This window comes from Rhea pennata, chromosome 3 (assembly GCF_028389875.1).
Source record: "Rhea pennata isolate bPtePen1 chromosome 3, bPtePen1.pri, whole genome shotgun sequence".
In the NCBI taxonomy this organism is placed as follows: domain Eukaryota; kingdom Metazoa; phylum Chordata; class Aves; order Rheiformes; family Rheidae; genus Rhea; species Rhea pennata.
The window spans coordinates 64,350,963-64,368,062 of record NC_084665.1 but is presented as its reverse complement, the minus strand read 5'-3'; the positions used below and the strand labels follow the sequence as shown (position 1 = coordinate 64,368,062).

Genomic DNA, 17,100 nt, shown 5'->3' with positions numbered 1-17,100 from the left:
AGAAATAGTTTTAATGAAGGTTTGATTCCACAGGATCCGATGGCAATACTGAAATTTTCTGAAAACAACTATAGGCAGATTGTAAATCCATATGCAACCCAAGAGAGTTAAATATGTAAGGACTACTGACTTTATGCAGCTTCACAGCAACAAGAACTGGAAGTACTGTACTACCACTAAGAATTGGCATAAGGCTGTACCTCTACCTTAAGGCTTCAGCAATGCACTTAAAATAGATTTGCTTGAAAAGAAAGCAGCAAGTATGCACAAATTTAGCATATTAAATGGTGTATTTATGATGTACTTCACTGAAAGGCTGACTTAGTAACTCTTAAAATGATCAGCTTGCCTTTAATGCACTTGACACGTACAAAAAGACAGCGACCAAGCTGCCACTGATTTTTGCTTTTGCTGGAAATTTAATGACTGTTTTGCACGGCACAGCGTATCACAAGCTAGAATGAGCTTTAAAGAACACTACTCATGTCAACTTTTAACTAGCACTATGCAGTCCTCAGGAAAACATTTTCATTTCAGTAGGCAACCTTAAGAGAGGTAGTTCTCTAGAATTACAGTTATATTTCCATTTAATAAAATGCACATGAGACTAGCATTGAATTTCAAGGGCCAGACACATACTTCACTGTTCTTCCTTCATCCATTCTTAAGCATCGTAGGACTGCCTAGGGCACAAACCAACCCATAGTCATCATTTATTGCACATCAAAATACTAACAATGTTGGACTTTAGGCTTCAAGGCATTAATAAACTATTGGAATAAAGAAAAAAGGTTTCTTAACAGGAGGAAAAGACATAAATCAATCACATCAGTATATCTTTGACAGATACATTTGCAATAAATTCTGTTACAGTATGCTGTCCTTAAGACGAACTTGGATGACTATATAAAGTAAGTGTTACAACCTGACTTCTGCTTTTCATAGCACAGAGAGAGTATTTCATTATTTTCTACTCCCTATGAAGGCATGATAACAATTACTATTCACATAATTTCTATCATAGAAAACATATGTAAGCAGCATAAAACCACAGCAAAGTTTGGAGTAAGCCTATTATTGCAGATCTCAATCCTATTTCTACCTCATTTAAACAGATTAAGCAAATATCCATTAAGACTTGTATTTAAACCCCACAATATCAAGTACATAACCTAGCCAATAGCATTATATATAGATACCAATATACACACAGTTGTGAACTTTCTTTGGAGCCAGTATTCATTCTGTTGGTCCCCATTTCCACCACATCCTTACTGTTGCATTTGCACTGTTGTGCAAGGACACAAACATAAAATAAATTCTTGATCAAATTTAAAACTCAAATTTATAGCTTAGAATCAACATATCTATTTTTAGTTCAAATTTTGGCAGTATTTGCTCTGTATCAGTTTGAGTTTGAACAGTCCAAGCTGTGACAGCTGAAATACAACTCCAGTCAAATCAATGGATAAAATTTCTTAATAACTGGAAGAAGAATTTTGTTGTTATTCTTTAAGCATATATTTTTGTAAAAGGAAATTTTAAAACATCATCAACAGATTATATTGTTTGAAAAGGCTACAGACATAGAAAAGTGTAAAAAAAAAATCACAAAATAGTATTTGATTCCTTTGAATATTTTAAGTCCCAGAAGATGGATGACATCCACAAATCCATGGGCCCAGATGGGATGCACCCACGAGGGCTGAGCAAGCTGGTGGATGTTATTGCTATGCCACTCTCCATCATCTTTGAAAGGTCCTGGAGAACTGGAGAGGTGCCAAGGACTGAAGAAAGCCAATATCACTCCAGTCTTCAAAAAGGGCAAGAAGGAGGACCCAGGCAACTACAGGCCAGTCAGCCTCACCTCCATCCCTGGAAAGGGGATGGAACAGCTCATTCTGGGTGTCATCTCTAAGAAGGTGAAGGAGACAAAGGTGATCAGGAATAGTCAGTACGGATCCACCAAGGGGAAATCCTGCTTAACCAACACGATGGCCTTCTATGATGGAATGACTGGCGGGGTAGATGAGGGGAGAGCAGCGGAGGTTGTGTACCTTGACTTCAGCAAGGCTTTTGACACTGTCTCCCATGACATTCTCCTAGATAAGCTCAGAAAGTGTAGGCTAGATGAGTGGCCAGTGAGATGGATTGAGAACTGGCTGAAAGGCAGAGCTCAGAGGGTCGTCATCAGTGGCGTGGGGTCCAGTTGGAGGCCTGTGGCTAGTGGAACTCCCCAGGACTCAGGACTGGGTCCCATCCCATTCATCTTCATCATCAGTGACCTGGATGAGGGGGCAGAGTGCCTCCTCAGCAAGTTTGCTGATGATACCAAGCTGGGAGGAGTGGCTGAGACACCTGAGGGCTGTGCTGCCATTCAGAGAGACCTGGACAGGCTGGAGAGTTGGGCAGAGAGGAACCTGATGAGGTTCAACAAGGGCAAGTGCAGAGTCCTGCACCTAGGAAGGAATAACCCTAGGCACCAGTACAAGCTGGGGGCTGACCTTCTGGAGAGCAGCTCTGCAGAGAAGGACCTGGGAGTGCTGGTGGATGACAGGTTGACCATGAGCCAGCAATGTGCCTTGTGGCCAGGAAGGCCAATGCTCTCCTGGGGTGCATTAGGAAGAGTGTTGCCAGCAGGTCGAGGGAGGTGATCCTGCCCTTCTACTCAGCCCTGGGGAGGCCTCATCTGGAGTAGTGTGCCCAGTTCTGGGCTCCCCAGTACAAGAGAGACATGGAGCTACTGGAGAGAGTCCAGCGTAGGGCTATGAAGATGATTAGAGGACTGAAGCATCTCTTGCAGCCTTTCCTCACAGGAGAATTGGGCCTGTTTAGCCTGTTTGGCCTGAAGAAGAGAAGGCTGAGAGGAGATCTTAGCAATGTCTACAAATACCTTAAGGGGGGTGTCAAGAGAACGGGGCTGAACTCTTTTCAGTAGTGTCAAGTGACAGGACAAGAGGCAATGGACACAAACTGAACCACAGGAAGCCCCACCTGAATATGAGGAGGAATTGCTTTACTGTGAGCATGACAGAGCACTGGAACAGGTTGCCCAGAAAGGTTGTGGAGTCTCCTTCTCTGGAGATATTCAGAACTCACCTGGATGCAATTGTGTTCAACATGCTCTATGTGACCCTGCTTGAGCAGGGGTGGAGAGGGGAGGAGGTTGGACTAAATGATCTCCAAAGGTCCCTTCTAGCCACAACTGTTCTGTGTTATATTGGAAGTGTAATTTCTGTGTAACATTTGTACCTATCTAACCATCATTTCTTAATCCATTCACATGCAAACAGAAAATGTCTTTTCATGCAATTATAACATTCATGTCTTCCACACCAAGGAATCTTTCTTTGGATATATACATTAGCAAACTGCAACACTTCTATGATATCAAAAAGATACATCTTGGAATAGCTATAGTAAGAAGAAAAAAACTGCATAATTACCTGGTCTGTGCAAGATAACCAAAAAGGGAAATACTTAGATTTTCACCATAACAAACAGCATACTCAGGAAAAAAAAAAAAAGGTTTTAGCTATCCTTTCATAGGGTAAGTAGATGGTAATAGAAATTAAGTATAAAAATGAGACTGTGAGGATGAGGACTGCTAATAGGCGATCTATTTAGTTTGAATTTTGAATAGTGCTCAGTGAAATCTACCAGAAATATAGGCTAAGGAACTATATATTTCTTTGACCCAAGTCAGTACTAGCATTTACTTTTTATAAATTGTAACTATATTAGTTTGCTTGTACGGGTATACAAGAGGAACAACAGATTACCAAGAGAACTTGACCACTTCTGTCCAATAGCTGAGAAAATGAGCAAAAAAAAAAAAAGTCAATGGATTATAATCAATTGCTTCTTGTACATGCCATAAAATGAAAAAAAAAACACTGTAATAAATACCTGTAAACCTGTAATAAATCCTTCTCCATCTCTGAATAGGTTTCAATCCCCAGGTAAAGATGAATCAACAAAACTAAAATATTGTGCTGTTTTATTGGTGTAAAAATCACACAATTGCTAGTTCTGATTCTGCAGAGATACATCCATGCAGTTAAACATCTATGATCCCACAGCCAGAAGCAGCCATTAAATAGAATATCTGCTGTTAGTCAGCAATTAATGCAAATTTACATATGAGATCAAAAGGTGTGTATCATACAATATACAACAAATCCTAATACAGTACATCAACCTGAATAGCAGAATACACTCAGGGAACTCTGTTAATAGTGAAGTCTGTCTATATGCCAGAGAAATAAGGCTTGAAAACAAGATGACAGAGGGTATCCCAGGATTCCTAAGAAACAAACTGTTCATTTATTTATTTTGCTGGGAATTAGAAGTTCATAGAGGTATTGACACATTACTGGACAAAATGATTTGTTATAGTGGAGACTGATGGATGTGATCAGTTATTAAAAGGTAATGTGTGAAACATGCAATTATAGGTGGTGCTCAGGAAATGTGTCATCAGTATGTTTGGGATTTATACTCAACTCTCTTCACAGAAGGAATGACTGGAAAAGGTCTGTTTGATAGACTATCAATTGTACCATAAGTCTTTATATGCATGTGGCTGAATCAGGATCATGAATGAATAAAATGTGAACACCCGGCAATCTGTGGTCACATACTCTACAACGTATGCAACAAAAACACAAAATCAAATCTGGCTGATAGAGCTAACAACCTGCAAGAACACTGTCAGCCTGAATAAGTTGGCTTATTGCAAAGAGGTCTTTCTGAAATTGTCAACAATTTCCAAATTGTGAAGGCAGCCTGGGAGATAATTTGTGGCTGATGATAGCCTATTTGTTTTTCTCTTTTCTTGCACAACAAAACAAATGTCATAGCAAAAGAGCTTATGTGCTTGAAGTCTGAAGTCAACTGATTAGCAACTCTCTTCTGCAAAGATAAGGAAAAAAAGAAACCATTAAGAGATTCCAGTAGGAAATTTTGGTGATGAACTCTGCAAACTCAAGTCCAACAAAGATCACTGATGCCCACAGAAAATGTGAGAGGCAGTGTCACATTCAAGGAATTTTTTTTCCTGTATTGAAATTAAAATACTTAAATACAAAAGTGGACAGATTGACAAAACAGAGCCACAACATTTAATGTAGAATAGAGTGCACTGAGCTAAACGCATGGATCTTTAAATAGGCTTTGAAACCAATACCCCTTTCAAAATTAGTAAATTCACAGTTAACGGCAGTAGGCTTTAAAGGTGAGAGAAGGGTCGAAGCTGTTCCAGTTGGACTTCCAGGGAGATTCTTTCTTCAAGAACATCCTACAAAAGAAAGATTTTCTACTCAATGTACACAGAGAAAGAAAACTAAAAATTTCCTCATGTGATGAAAACTGGCAAATGTCAGCTTCAGTTTTGAGAACTATTATGTCCTTTCTAAAATCTGGAAATTTTTCCCATAATCTGAACAGCAGTCTGGCTACTGAGTATTTCTAAATGAAAATCTGTACTTTGCTAAAAATTGAAGTCATTTATTATTTCTTCTTTCCTTTCAAATTACCCACAATTACGAAGTAGTAACTAGCTGCAAATATAGCTGTAGCATTTTCAAATGAAGTCTGATGTATTAAGAGAGGCCCTCCTGTTAGTTAAAAGATTAGTAGCTGCCTACTTTTTTCCCCCAATTTTTCCTCTTTTGTGAATTTTATGCATCTTTATTTTTTAAATAACCACTAACAAGTAAAATTCAGGTTTGGTAGTATTTAAAATGGCCTATCTTCAGGCTAGATAGCACATTAATTCATTTTAAAATTTATTTTTATTAACTTGATCATTGAATTTACCCATTGTAAATATAAGATAGTAGGAGTGTAGATGCCTACAAACAAATCCAAAAGGACAATAGCTTAAACTGATAACTATTCTGTTTACTGAGCTGGAAGCTTTGCATTCTATCCTATTTTATTATGTACATTTATTTACAAGAAGACTTTAAAGTCTTCTTTTCCCTCAGAAAAGGAAAGTCACCTCAACTGCTCTTCTTAATACTCTGCTTATAGAATACTGGACAACCACAACAGTTACCCCGAATTATTAATACTAATTTAAAATTTCAACTTTTTGCCTCCTCATTTTTAATGCAGCTGAGAGCAAATCAAGACACTGAAAAGTATGTTTTATAGCAGTAAAGGTATCCTTTGTAATGCAACTTTCACAAAAAATGTCACAATTAGGTATCTTTTATGATCTATAAAAACAACTAAATATTCTAAATTGGTATCTTCTACTACCTATCGTTTGCATGCACAGATATCAGTTATAATACATCACTAATGTCTTGTCCTCTTTGGATTTCTTTTTTCTTTCTTTCTTTCTTTTTTTTTTTTTTTAAATAGACAAAGATTATGGCATTACCTTTAATTGCTGCTGTAGTTCACTATTCAATCTGGCCAAAACAGTGTTTGTTTCCTTGTTACGTCTGATTGATGCCTGAATTGCCTTCTTGTCCTTCCCCGCTGATCTGAGAATACAATTAGAAATATTTTAATATGTCATTTTGTTGTTTAACTGAATTTATAACCCCTCATAACCTCTCATTTATAACCCCTCTTTAAGTGAGCAGAAACTCCTTTTCAAAATATAACTTGTTTCAATGAAACAGTGAAAAGCACATTTTAAAAACTGTAATAAGGCTCTTGAAGTCCAAACGTACTATAGCACATTTACCTCTAACTGACTAATTTAATAGTCTATTCTCATGCTAGGACACAAAGACTGCAGGTTTAAATTTCGCATTGTTAATAGCAACCATTATCTAAAATTAAATACTACATTATAATATTTTCATCACTTCTTTCCAGCATTCTTGCAGAAGTTAAGAGTCCACACTCTAAAAATCAAGCTCATTATAAAAGTCTCTCGATAGTGGGGGCTTCAGGATGATTTCATTAAAAAAACAAACCACAACCCTCATCACTTTAAAACATTAAGTGACTAATTCAAACACACTGAAATTGCTCACAATTCTTTCCTAGAAAGTCTGTCTGCTACTAAATGTAAACTTCCCAACAACATATGTATTTATACACTTCTTGGGTTACCTAGGAATAGATGGCTGTGAAGCAAGAACAGCAGCTATGACACCTGTTTTCTGTGCATGTTCCTCAGCTTCAGGTCTTAGCTCATCTTCTGACTTTAATCTCCTGCGAATAGGCTTTGGAGGTGGAGCAAGGGGAGTAGTACCTTTACCCTGAGAGAGGAAACACAGTCTATTAATTCTCACAAATATAGTGCATTTCTACTTTACCGTATCTGTTAATTTGTGTTATGTACTCTTAGAACCAGTTACATGGCCAAATGCAAGTTTATAACCCTACCAGATACATTTTGATAGATCTAGATGCATCCTCACACTGTCTGGATAAAAACTAACTCCTTCTCTGGTAAAAGGGCAGTAAGTTGCTAAATGCTGACATGCTTGATGTGCAAGCAAAAACCCAGTGGTATCACTGACATAACTGCAAATACACAATAGCATCTTGGTTACATTCCTTCCCTCCTCCAATATCTACATGCCCACATCATACTGTTACCAAGTTTTGCACTAAAACAGTTTTGAACTGTTTCTAAAACTTGAATACTTAAAAGTATTGTAATGCTCTGTTGTTCATCTTGAGAATAAAACTAATTGTGAACATCTTATGATGCAAAAATTCACCATATGTTGGTCTATTTTGAGACTTCTAAGTGTAAGAAAACTGAATTAGAGTGGAAGCGTATAAAATTTGTGATCAATCAAAAAAACATATTTTCATATACATCAGACAACTGCACTCATTTTCCAAATGTACTTTACATACCGCAGTAGTGGGGACATTAGCAGGTGCTTTGTCTTCAACTCTTCCATCTGCTTTGGCAACTCTAAGAGAACTTGCAGAATCAGAGGTCTTTTCAACCTAGAAGAATTTAAAACTACATTTAGAAAACCATTGCTTAACAAATATTTGATTCAGCATCAGTTGGAATAAAAAGGAGGATGCTGTGTTTCTGATGTAAGAATACAGTTAACATCCTAAATTCTAGCTTAAGTCTTCTTTAGAAGCATGTGCTGGAATATAATAACAATACCTGCTTTAGAGCAAAACTCATCCAAAATAATCTTGGTCACAAACTGCTCTGTTCTGGGAGTAGGTTACAGAAAAGGCACAAAGGAAAAAGCAGCATTTCCAGAATCAATAGCCTGACCTGCCTTTTGTATCAGAAATTCAGATTTAGATACAGAATCAAAATTCACTAAGAAAAACCTGCTAAACAGTTATTTGAAAGTGCTCTTCTCTCAAGCATTTGTACTCTGGATGTTTAGAACACCAGAAGATCTCTGAACAAAGTCTGCTTCCTGCTGTTGCAAGGCATTTACAGCAGAGGTTGTGACCCGATGATAAAACACTACAGCTATTTCTGCAATAACATTATTACTAACATCTAGCTATTTGTTACTGCCAAAGGCTAACTCCTCCAGTGGAACAGATATGACTGTTCCCCATCCACCTCAGTGCAAAATAATCAGCAGGCTTAGCTTAAGCAGCTAAGTAGCAGCTTAAGCTGACAGCTAATTTTGCGATGAAGTACATGAAAAGTGCTCAAGTTGTCTATCTCACTGATTTTCCCGGGGGAGAGAAGCAGTATTTTCCTGCCTATCAGCAGGAGAATTTTGAAGCATTAGATGCTTTTGCAACTGATGATGCCCAAGCGCTCCAAAGAATTTACAGTCTGTATGGAGGGTGCAAATTATGAGAAGGAAAACATGAAGCAATTCATGTAGTCACAATAATGCAGTAACAAATGGAAATAAACCTTCAGGTTTCCCAATTCCAAGTCCTGTGTCACATAGTAGGGAACTAGCCTTTGTAAATATCTCAGAAAAATCTATTACAGAAAGATTCTGGAGCTCTCTTCACTTCAGTTTGTCCAATGGCTTTGAACTAAATTGAATAACTGGATTTTAGCATCTGTTTATGATACAAGACAGTTACCTCATTTAGAAGGACATACTACTTTAGCACTTACCTGCAAGTCATTTGAAAGACTGGCAGAAACAACAAGAAGAGAACTCTCTCCTGCACTGAGTTTTAAATGAACTAACACAAATATATTTGTTCACATACACACACTAATTCAAACGATTTTGTATTTATTAAGAGCGAGAATCAAGAGCATAAAAATTCTTCTGCCTAGGTGTTTAGTAATTACTAAAGAAGCACAACAATACATAATAAAATTGTTTTCTAGCAATAGATTAGGTCACTAAGAAAAAATCATTACTTCAAACAACGTAAGTGAGTTTTAACAGTGGAAGTCTCATAACTATTGGTAGTATTAAGTACGTGATAATATTGACAATATGATAATATATTTCTGCTCACCTGCAAGACTTCTGAGTGTGTTTCAATTTCATCATCTTCCTCTTTGTTTACACCTGAAACAGCAAATGCCTCAAACTGGCTGAAGTCTGCAAAATTTGGCTGCTCTGGTATTTGTTGAGGTGAAGTACTGGTATGAGCTATTAGGCCTTCAGCATCTACTGGGCGATGCACAGGAGGACCTGCACCCTACAACAGAACAATGAAAATAATTAGCAACAAAGCTCTTGACATAATGGATCTAAGATAAAGAAACTTCCCAAACAGCAGTTTGTGGCAGAACACTAGTAATGAAAATTGCCTTTTTAGCCTCACAATTTATGTCTCGTTATTAGAACGAAGCACATTCATCCAAGAAAAACAGACAAACTACACACTGCGGAGAAAAACACACAGAAGACTGCTTAAGAATATTTACACTGCAGAAGCAGCTTCAAGCAAAATAAGAAATCCTTAAGAACTAGGCTTTATTTCTGGTGTTTATAAAACTAATAGTCTTCTACATGTGACACAGAAAATTAATTGCCATATAACTCAGATTCTAGCTGCTGTTGAAAAACAATCGAAAAAGTAACTCTACTTGTCCCATGTCAAATTTGGGCAGCAGCTGAAGGATTCAGCTGGTTGAGACAAGGAAAAACAACTTTGCAGGACATGTTTTCTAACAGGCTAGCTAACTGAACTGATCCAGGTTAGTACTGCAAGATCACTTAGTCTGTAACATGGAAAGGAGTGGGATCACTCTTCTTGGGAGCAAACACATTATGTAAAACCACACCCTGCGCCCGACATATGGATATAAAGACAAGTACTTAAGTTTCACAGCACTTCAAAAAATCTCTCTCACATTATATGCTATGCACTATTAGCAATGCAGAAACAGAGAAAGAAATGTAAAATTGAAGTTTCCTCTCTTACAGAGTGCTAAAACTGTTCATTCCTCCTCAATCTCCAGGTTAAGCTCTTCTCCATGTTTCCACCAGAAGCAATTCCTTTTTCAGGAAAAGCTAACATATGGCAAAGTCTAGAACATAGGTATTCCATTTGTTTTCCAAAAATACCAGCCAATGGTCCACATTTTAGAGAGAAGTTACAACTTAGAGCAAGATAAAAATATTACCGTCTCATGCATCAAGTTAGAGTATGATTTTTTCAAAAGTCATGTCACCTGTGAAGGCTGTGGTCTTGGAGGCACTGCAGGGGGATAGGCAACAACTCCAGTCTGTTGCTGTCCTGTAAGAGAGGTATCGTATTTGGCTAAGATTGTAATTCTACTTTATTAGAACGTTATCTGATTTTTCAACTTGTCAATATGAAAAATCTTGAAAATGATGCCTACATATAAATCTGCCATATTTAGGAGTGTAATCTCCTTTCAAAAATTTACAAATAGAAAAAAACAAGAATGTGGGGATATTGTCTTTTACTCCACTTTGAAACATAAACGTGGTCATACTTTTCTGATTTTAGCCTTTTTTAACCCCACTATATACTGCTAGCATTTCCTTGCATTTCACGACCCTGAGCTGATAAGTACCTTGCAGAAGCACAATAGAAACATTTACAAGAGCATCAAAAGTGACCTTTAATCATTTCCTCTTAAGTATTTAATACTAATCTTCTAAATAGCTCAAATAACAAAAGAACTCCTCTTGAACATAACAGGTAGGTGCAATCCATGACATGCAGATACACTATGAAAATACTATTTCCCAACTCTACTTCACACATTCATCCACAAGACTACAATGCAAGCACTCAGAATTTACTTTTAAATTACCTATTTAATCAAAGTAGCATATATATTTTTGTATAAACAGTAACAACTTGACATTTTCAGCTTGCTCATTCAGAAGTAATGTTTTGAAAACACATTCTGTCTGCTTCAGAGATCGATGTTCTGAAATATAAAATATACAAGGAACACAGTATACCTACCTGGGGTAACGGAAAAGGATCTGTTCATATCTAAAGATGATGATCGAGAATGAGACTGATGAGGCCTTGGAGGGGGTGGAGGTGGCGCAGTATTGTCTGGAGAGTTTCCTGAATGTGATCTGCAAAAAATATAAGTCTGTAGTTTTTTTTAAGGCAGTTACAACAGAATTAAAATTCAAAATTTCTTCAATGTACGCAATTAAAATAAGTTTGATAGGTGGAAAAGAGTCCGATTGCTTTTGATTTTGAAGAGTGCAAAATCACTTTTAAAGTTCTGATATTGATTTCACAGTTTCTATATTTCTATTTGCCTTAAACTCCCTTCTCCAAATTATTCTTATTTGGCCTCTCGTACTTTATCTTGGGGAAACCTATAGCTTCTAACAGACATCCCAAACCACAATAGTTCAGGAATGCAGAATCCTCAATGAGGTAATTCCACCCAGATGGTAGTCACTATGATTTGCGAAATATGTAAGATGATGTCAACACCTTTACTAGCTTTTAAGCTGTTAAGTTCAATGTCACTGAAAGAGAATATTATGTTTCTTCAGAAATTTTGACTCATTTTTAGGTAGGATCACCATCTAGGGGACATCTCTTAAGTTAATCAAGCATACATAAAGTATGTTAGGTAGGATCACCATCTAGTGGATATCTCCTGTAAGTTCATCAAGCATACATAAAGCATGTTAGAAGGATGAAGTACTGCACTACTCAAGTACAATTTAAGTGGGACTTACTGTCTACAATATTTTTATGCTGTTTTCTTTTAAAAAGCAGCTTGCATAAAATTCTTAGAGTAGTACAATTTAGAGCAAAACACGGACATCTGACGTTAACATAGCCACACTTTTATTATACAAAAGTGAGTTTTCTACATGATCGACCCCTCTAACATTTTTCTACAAACATCATGAGATGAAACTAGGAGAATTAAGAGGTACCCTAAGTGTCACACCAAAATCTGATATTTCCAAATTTATAAATTCAGACAGAAAATTGAGTTATTTGAATACAAGTATCTGCTTTTCTCCTCCCAGGAAGGTGCGGTGTTACAGAAGCATAACCCCTCTAAGTTAACAAAATACAAATCTAATTACAATGACTCCTACAGCTAGTAGTGTCTTAAAGGCATAGGTAGGATAAAAAAGGAAAAAGTGGGTTAAGAACACTCCTGAAATATCATTATCTGACAAAGCTTTGCCAGTTTTAGCTTCTTTAAAATATAAAGAGTACTCTGAACTTATGGCAGTATTAAGCAGAATGCCATGTTTATAGGTAAAGTTGCAATTGGTAAGAGAGATATCAATGGAAGCAAATAAAAGAGGAAGTAGGAGAGTAATTTCCTAGCTAGACATTGCCATGTTTGGAAGATCTGGACAGAAGCTACCTGTGCCAGAAATAAGCTGATCTACATAAGTCAGCAAGGCAACCCAACACAAAAATCAGAGACAAGAAGAACGTGCTATGACAAAAAACAACAAACATCATCATCTGGATAGGGCAAAAGCATATATAGAATCAGGACAGAGAATCAGATTTGCCATTAAGTAACAATGGGGTAAAGTTTTCAGGATGTTGTACTGAAAAGTAATTGCAAGTCTGTCTTTGTTATTGAAGTCACCCTAATTATTTTTGTTTTGAAACTTACCTTTGAAACTGATTGTAAGATGGTTAATGGCGTAGCTGGTTTTAATCCTATTCAGGCACAGATTTAATGGGGACAATTAGCACCAGCTGGTAGAGCACATTCTCTTATGTCATAAGATGCATTTTTGGTTATGTGCTTGCACAGCTTCCTCCAATCCCTTAATTCATACTGGGCCTATGGCTGCCATTTATCTTATACAAGCTCATTATAAACAGAGATTGATTTACTGCCATGATATTTCTAATTTATTTTTTTTTTAATCCTATGCTACACAGAATTACGAGGTCCTTCTCCTTAATGCTTAATATGGTGTTTTTTAAAAAAATCAGTTGCAAGCAACACTATGATTATCTATGATTACACCTTGTGTTTAAGGAAAAAGTTTTCATCAAAATTTGACTGATCAGACTCATTTGATTGGCCAATCTCAAACAATTCTTTAGACTATATTATTTTTTGAATTCTCACTTTACACATTAACAGAAACAGCATACATTTCCAACACGTTAGAAAACAGACTGCCTTCAGACTCCTGACTGCTGAAGCAACAGCCCTGGCCATCACTTTAAAAGCTAGTTGTCAAATAACCAAAAATTCGGAATAGGAAAACTAGACCTTAGTCTAAACAGCCTTAGTTTGTTTATTCCGTTGCTGCTCTACTGACCGTTGTCGTGTTATAGTGCTTCCAATTTGCTCTGGATCTGAAGTATAGGAGTCTGAACTGCTGTAACCATCTGCTGGTAGAAGGAAAGCACAACATTTCATATTCATTTTTGCATCACTGTTATAGTCTATCAGATACAGTTAATATACAATTTCAAATTACCAAAAACAATTTAATGTCCTTGTAAGGTATCATCTGGATGGGATTCAAAACTCTTGAGTTCACATAACTGAATGTCCTAATACAAACCAAAACCAATCCCCAATACTATGAGTTGCTGGTTACTACTGTGATGGTTCGAAGAATAAACAGTGACAACAACGTTATATTTAAAACATGAATGGCAAGTTTCCTAAGTGCAATTTTTATCACTTGACATTCTATCACTTCAACAATCTAGCCAACATGAGCAAGGAAAAAAACAAAACAAAAACCTGCACGCAGTAGGACAATGCTTGATTTTAGAAGCTCTCAAGAACCCTATCATTAACCTTAGAAGTCAAAGGAAGAGGTATGTACAGTACACAGATGAATTCTAATAGTTTCATTACTCCCGTAATTTCTTTACCATTGAGGCTAGTAGTCAGGAGTCTCAAAAAAAATCACTATATTTTTGTGGAATTCATATTAACTGAAAGAAAAGAATAATTTATCACATTGGATGACTCCAGAGCACCTAGTGAGGCACAATGCAAGATGGAAAGTCACTGGAGCAATAAGATTCATGATCAGAAGACAGTAGGAAGAAAATTCTACTTAAGAACATCAACTCGTACAATTAATTCTTCTGAATTACACAGACTCAAAGGATTACTTTAACCTCCTAGGATATTAAAACTTTCAAAAGCGTTAAGACACTTGAACACCTAGAGGTAAGTTTGTCCCTTCTTCCTGGACAAGGTTTGAGCTACAACATACAAACTCATCATTTCTAGGCTAAATTATGATTAATACAAAGCACTAATAAAGACAAAATGCAAACTTCTCAACATCAGGCTGATGCTCAAAAATCTCTACTGGTTCTCAGTTTCAGATACTATTTTAATATTGTGACCCAAGAAGAGTAGACTACATGAAGTAAAATACCCTACGTCTAAATTTTGAGTAATAAAACCCCCAGAACAAAATACTCACAGTTAAGAATACCAATGTATGAAATAACACTTCTAAAACAAAAATAGACAAAAAACTTTTTTAAATAAATCTTTTTCTAAGAGTAAGAATGAGACTCCCTATTCTTAAATGCTTTCTGGCACAGTTACGGAGTTGGTATGGTTGGAAGGGCCCTCCGGAGATCATCTAGTCCAACCTCCCTGCTCATGCAGGGTCACATACAGCATGTTGGACTGGACTGTATCCAGGTGGGTTTTGAGTATCTCCAGAGAAGGAGACTCCACAACCTCTCGGGGCCACCTGTTCCAGTGCTCTGGTACTGTGTTTCAGTTTGTGCCTGTTGCCTCTTGTCCTGTCGCGTAGCACTACTAAAAAGAGTTTGGCCCCATCCCCTTAAGGTAAACCAAAACACACAATTTAACACTGAAATAAGACCAGCCCAATAACTCAAAGAATGCACTACCAATACTGTCACTGATTTAGCATGGGAAGTGCTTAGATACATTGTCAATGTACGACTGAAGAACCATAAGAAATATAATTACTAAGACAGCAAGCCTGCAAAGAAAATCCTGTCAAATTCTTCGTTGTCTTTAAACACTAGAAATTCAGTTTCTGAAGTTAAACTAAGTGATTTCTTCAGGAGTCACCACAAAAGTGTTAAGCATCCAAGTTGCACTCAACACCTACAAGAGCTATTTCTTCAGTAGAAGGATGGGTTTCCCACAACAACTACAAAGAACATTTTGAGGTGTTACAGAGCAGGCTCACTACACAGCAACGAGATCTGTTTTATTTCCCTACAATCTTCTGAGGGAAGTGTCGTTCTTGGTACAACTAGAATTACAGGCCTATTATTTTATCAAAACTATTGCTGTTGTGTTGGAGAATTAACCTATATTCAGATAAATGAGGAGGAATGGAAGGATTCAGATAAATGAAAGGGTTCTCAGAGGTCAGATCCTGCTTATAGTAGTAATTTCCCCACTAAAAGACCATTTTTGCTCATTCTTTCTCTTGCTTTTAAACTGCTAAGTTCAATATCACTGAAATAGAGTATTAAGTTTCTATTGCATCTGCCTCTAGGTCTACCAAGCTTAAGTAAAGAGTATCTCAGTGTACAAGGTAGATATTCTAATATTCTGCCTGGTATTTTCCAAACCTCTATATTGCTAGGATTTTTCTTTTGCATCAGAAGACTTCCTAGTAAGAACAGAGTTCTGCTAGGAAAAAAAAAGACAGAAAGGCTCAAGAAACTACCATGAAAGAAAACAGTGTCACTGAAACAGACCTCATGAGCAACAGAAAAACTGTTTCAGAAAGGCACCTTCTAGATTACTCTTGTATTACAGACCTACTAAAATACTTCCACATCTTTATCCTTTTGCTGAAGGAAAGTTCCTGAGTTAGAGAAAACAGTTTCAGAAACAGACTCTAGAGACTCAGACTGCATGTGATCTAGGACTTTTCTCAATACTAGACAAATAGGCTAACTAAACCAAACCAAAAAGTTATAGATGTAGAAGGTGCTTAAAATAAATGAAAGCTATCATGGGCAGCTAAAAAGCTGTACCTGCAAAAGAAATCTGTAAGTCTACCACATTTTGTTAAGAGCTAAAACAGAGGAGAATAGCCTTTTTTTTTTTTCAAAAAATGTTACATGGGTCTGAAGTAGAATCAAATGTTACTTATTCAATTTAACCTTCAATACATTTCAATTTCTCATTCTGAAATTAAAATAGAAAACAAAGATAAAGCAGTTGACAGGAAATGTACTTTTTTGAACAGAGCTAGCAGGAACATTTCCAAGGACATTTATTTTAAATATATATGTGTGTGTGTATATGTATGTGTGTATGTGTGTGTATATATATATATATACACACATATATATATATATGTATATATATATACAATATATATATATATATTACACACAGACATATATATAAAACTAGTTAAAAAATTGTAATAAATACTTTATGTGAGAAATACCTGTATTCTCATGTTAAGTTTAGGCTCATTTCAGGGCTTCTGCATCTAGCAAGGTTTCATTCACTGAAAAATAATCAGCTCTATAGTTTGCTTAATTTAATAGTGATATCCAAAAATACTTTGATACTTACTAACTGTATTTCCAGCTGTAAATTTTACAGATGAACTCATTTTGTTTTCTTCCGGGAGATCAGGTGGTTTCACAAGTAATGGACTAGTAGGGTTAGCATGATCTAGACAAAAAAAGTCTAAATAAGCAAATGTATTCAAACTAGTCTTCACTTCCCAGGTCAAAGCTTTACAAAAAATTTTCTCCCCTAGACTGAACGCTGTATTTAAA

At 36.5% G+C, this 17,100-nt stretch overlaps 1 protein-coding gene across 8 annotated transcripts in view; it reads right to left on the bottom strand.

Annotated features, from left to right (window-relative positions):
• Positions 1 to 3,983: 3,983 nt before the first annotated feature.
• The window catches only part of REPS1 (RALBP1 associated Eps domain containing 1), a 68,787-nt gene continuing 55,670 nt past the window's right edge, over positions 3,984 to 17,100 (bottom strand). For 6 of the 8 annotated variants that reach the window (XM_062572470.1, XM_062572471.1, XM_062572476.1 and 3 more), the window contains 9 exons: positions 16,892 to 16,993; positions 13,653 to 13,725; positions 11,335 to 11,453; positions 10,565 to 10,629; positions 9,400 to 9,585; positions 7,837 to 7,932; positions 7,078 to 7,226; positions 6,392 to 6,497; positions 3,984 to 5,299 (listed from right to left, as the gene is read on the bottom strand). In XM_062572470.1, the coding sequence (XP_062428454.1) occupies positions 5,231 to 5,299; positions 6,392 to 6,497; positions 7,078 to 7,226; positions 7,837 to 7,932; positions 9,400 to 9,585; positions 10,565 to 10,629; positions 11,335 to 11,453; positions 13,653 to 13,725; positions 16,892 to 16,993 (965 nt within the window). In that variant the 3' untranslated portion in view covers positions 3,984 to 5,230. The remainder of the gene's footprint in view (positions 5,300 to 6,391; positions 6,498 to 7,077; positions 7,227 to 7,836; positions 7,933 to 9,399; positions 9,586 to 10,564; positions 10,630 to 11,334; positions 11,454 to 13,652; positions 13,726 to 16,891; positions 16,994 to 17,100) is intronic. The other 2 variants (XM_062572472.1, XM_062572474.1) reach the window with 1 other exon arrangement.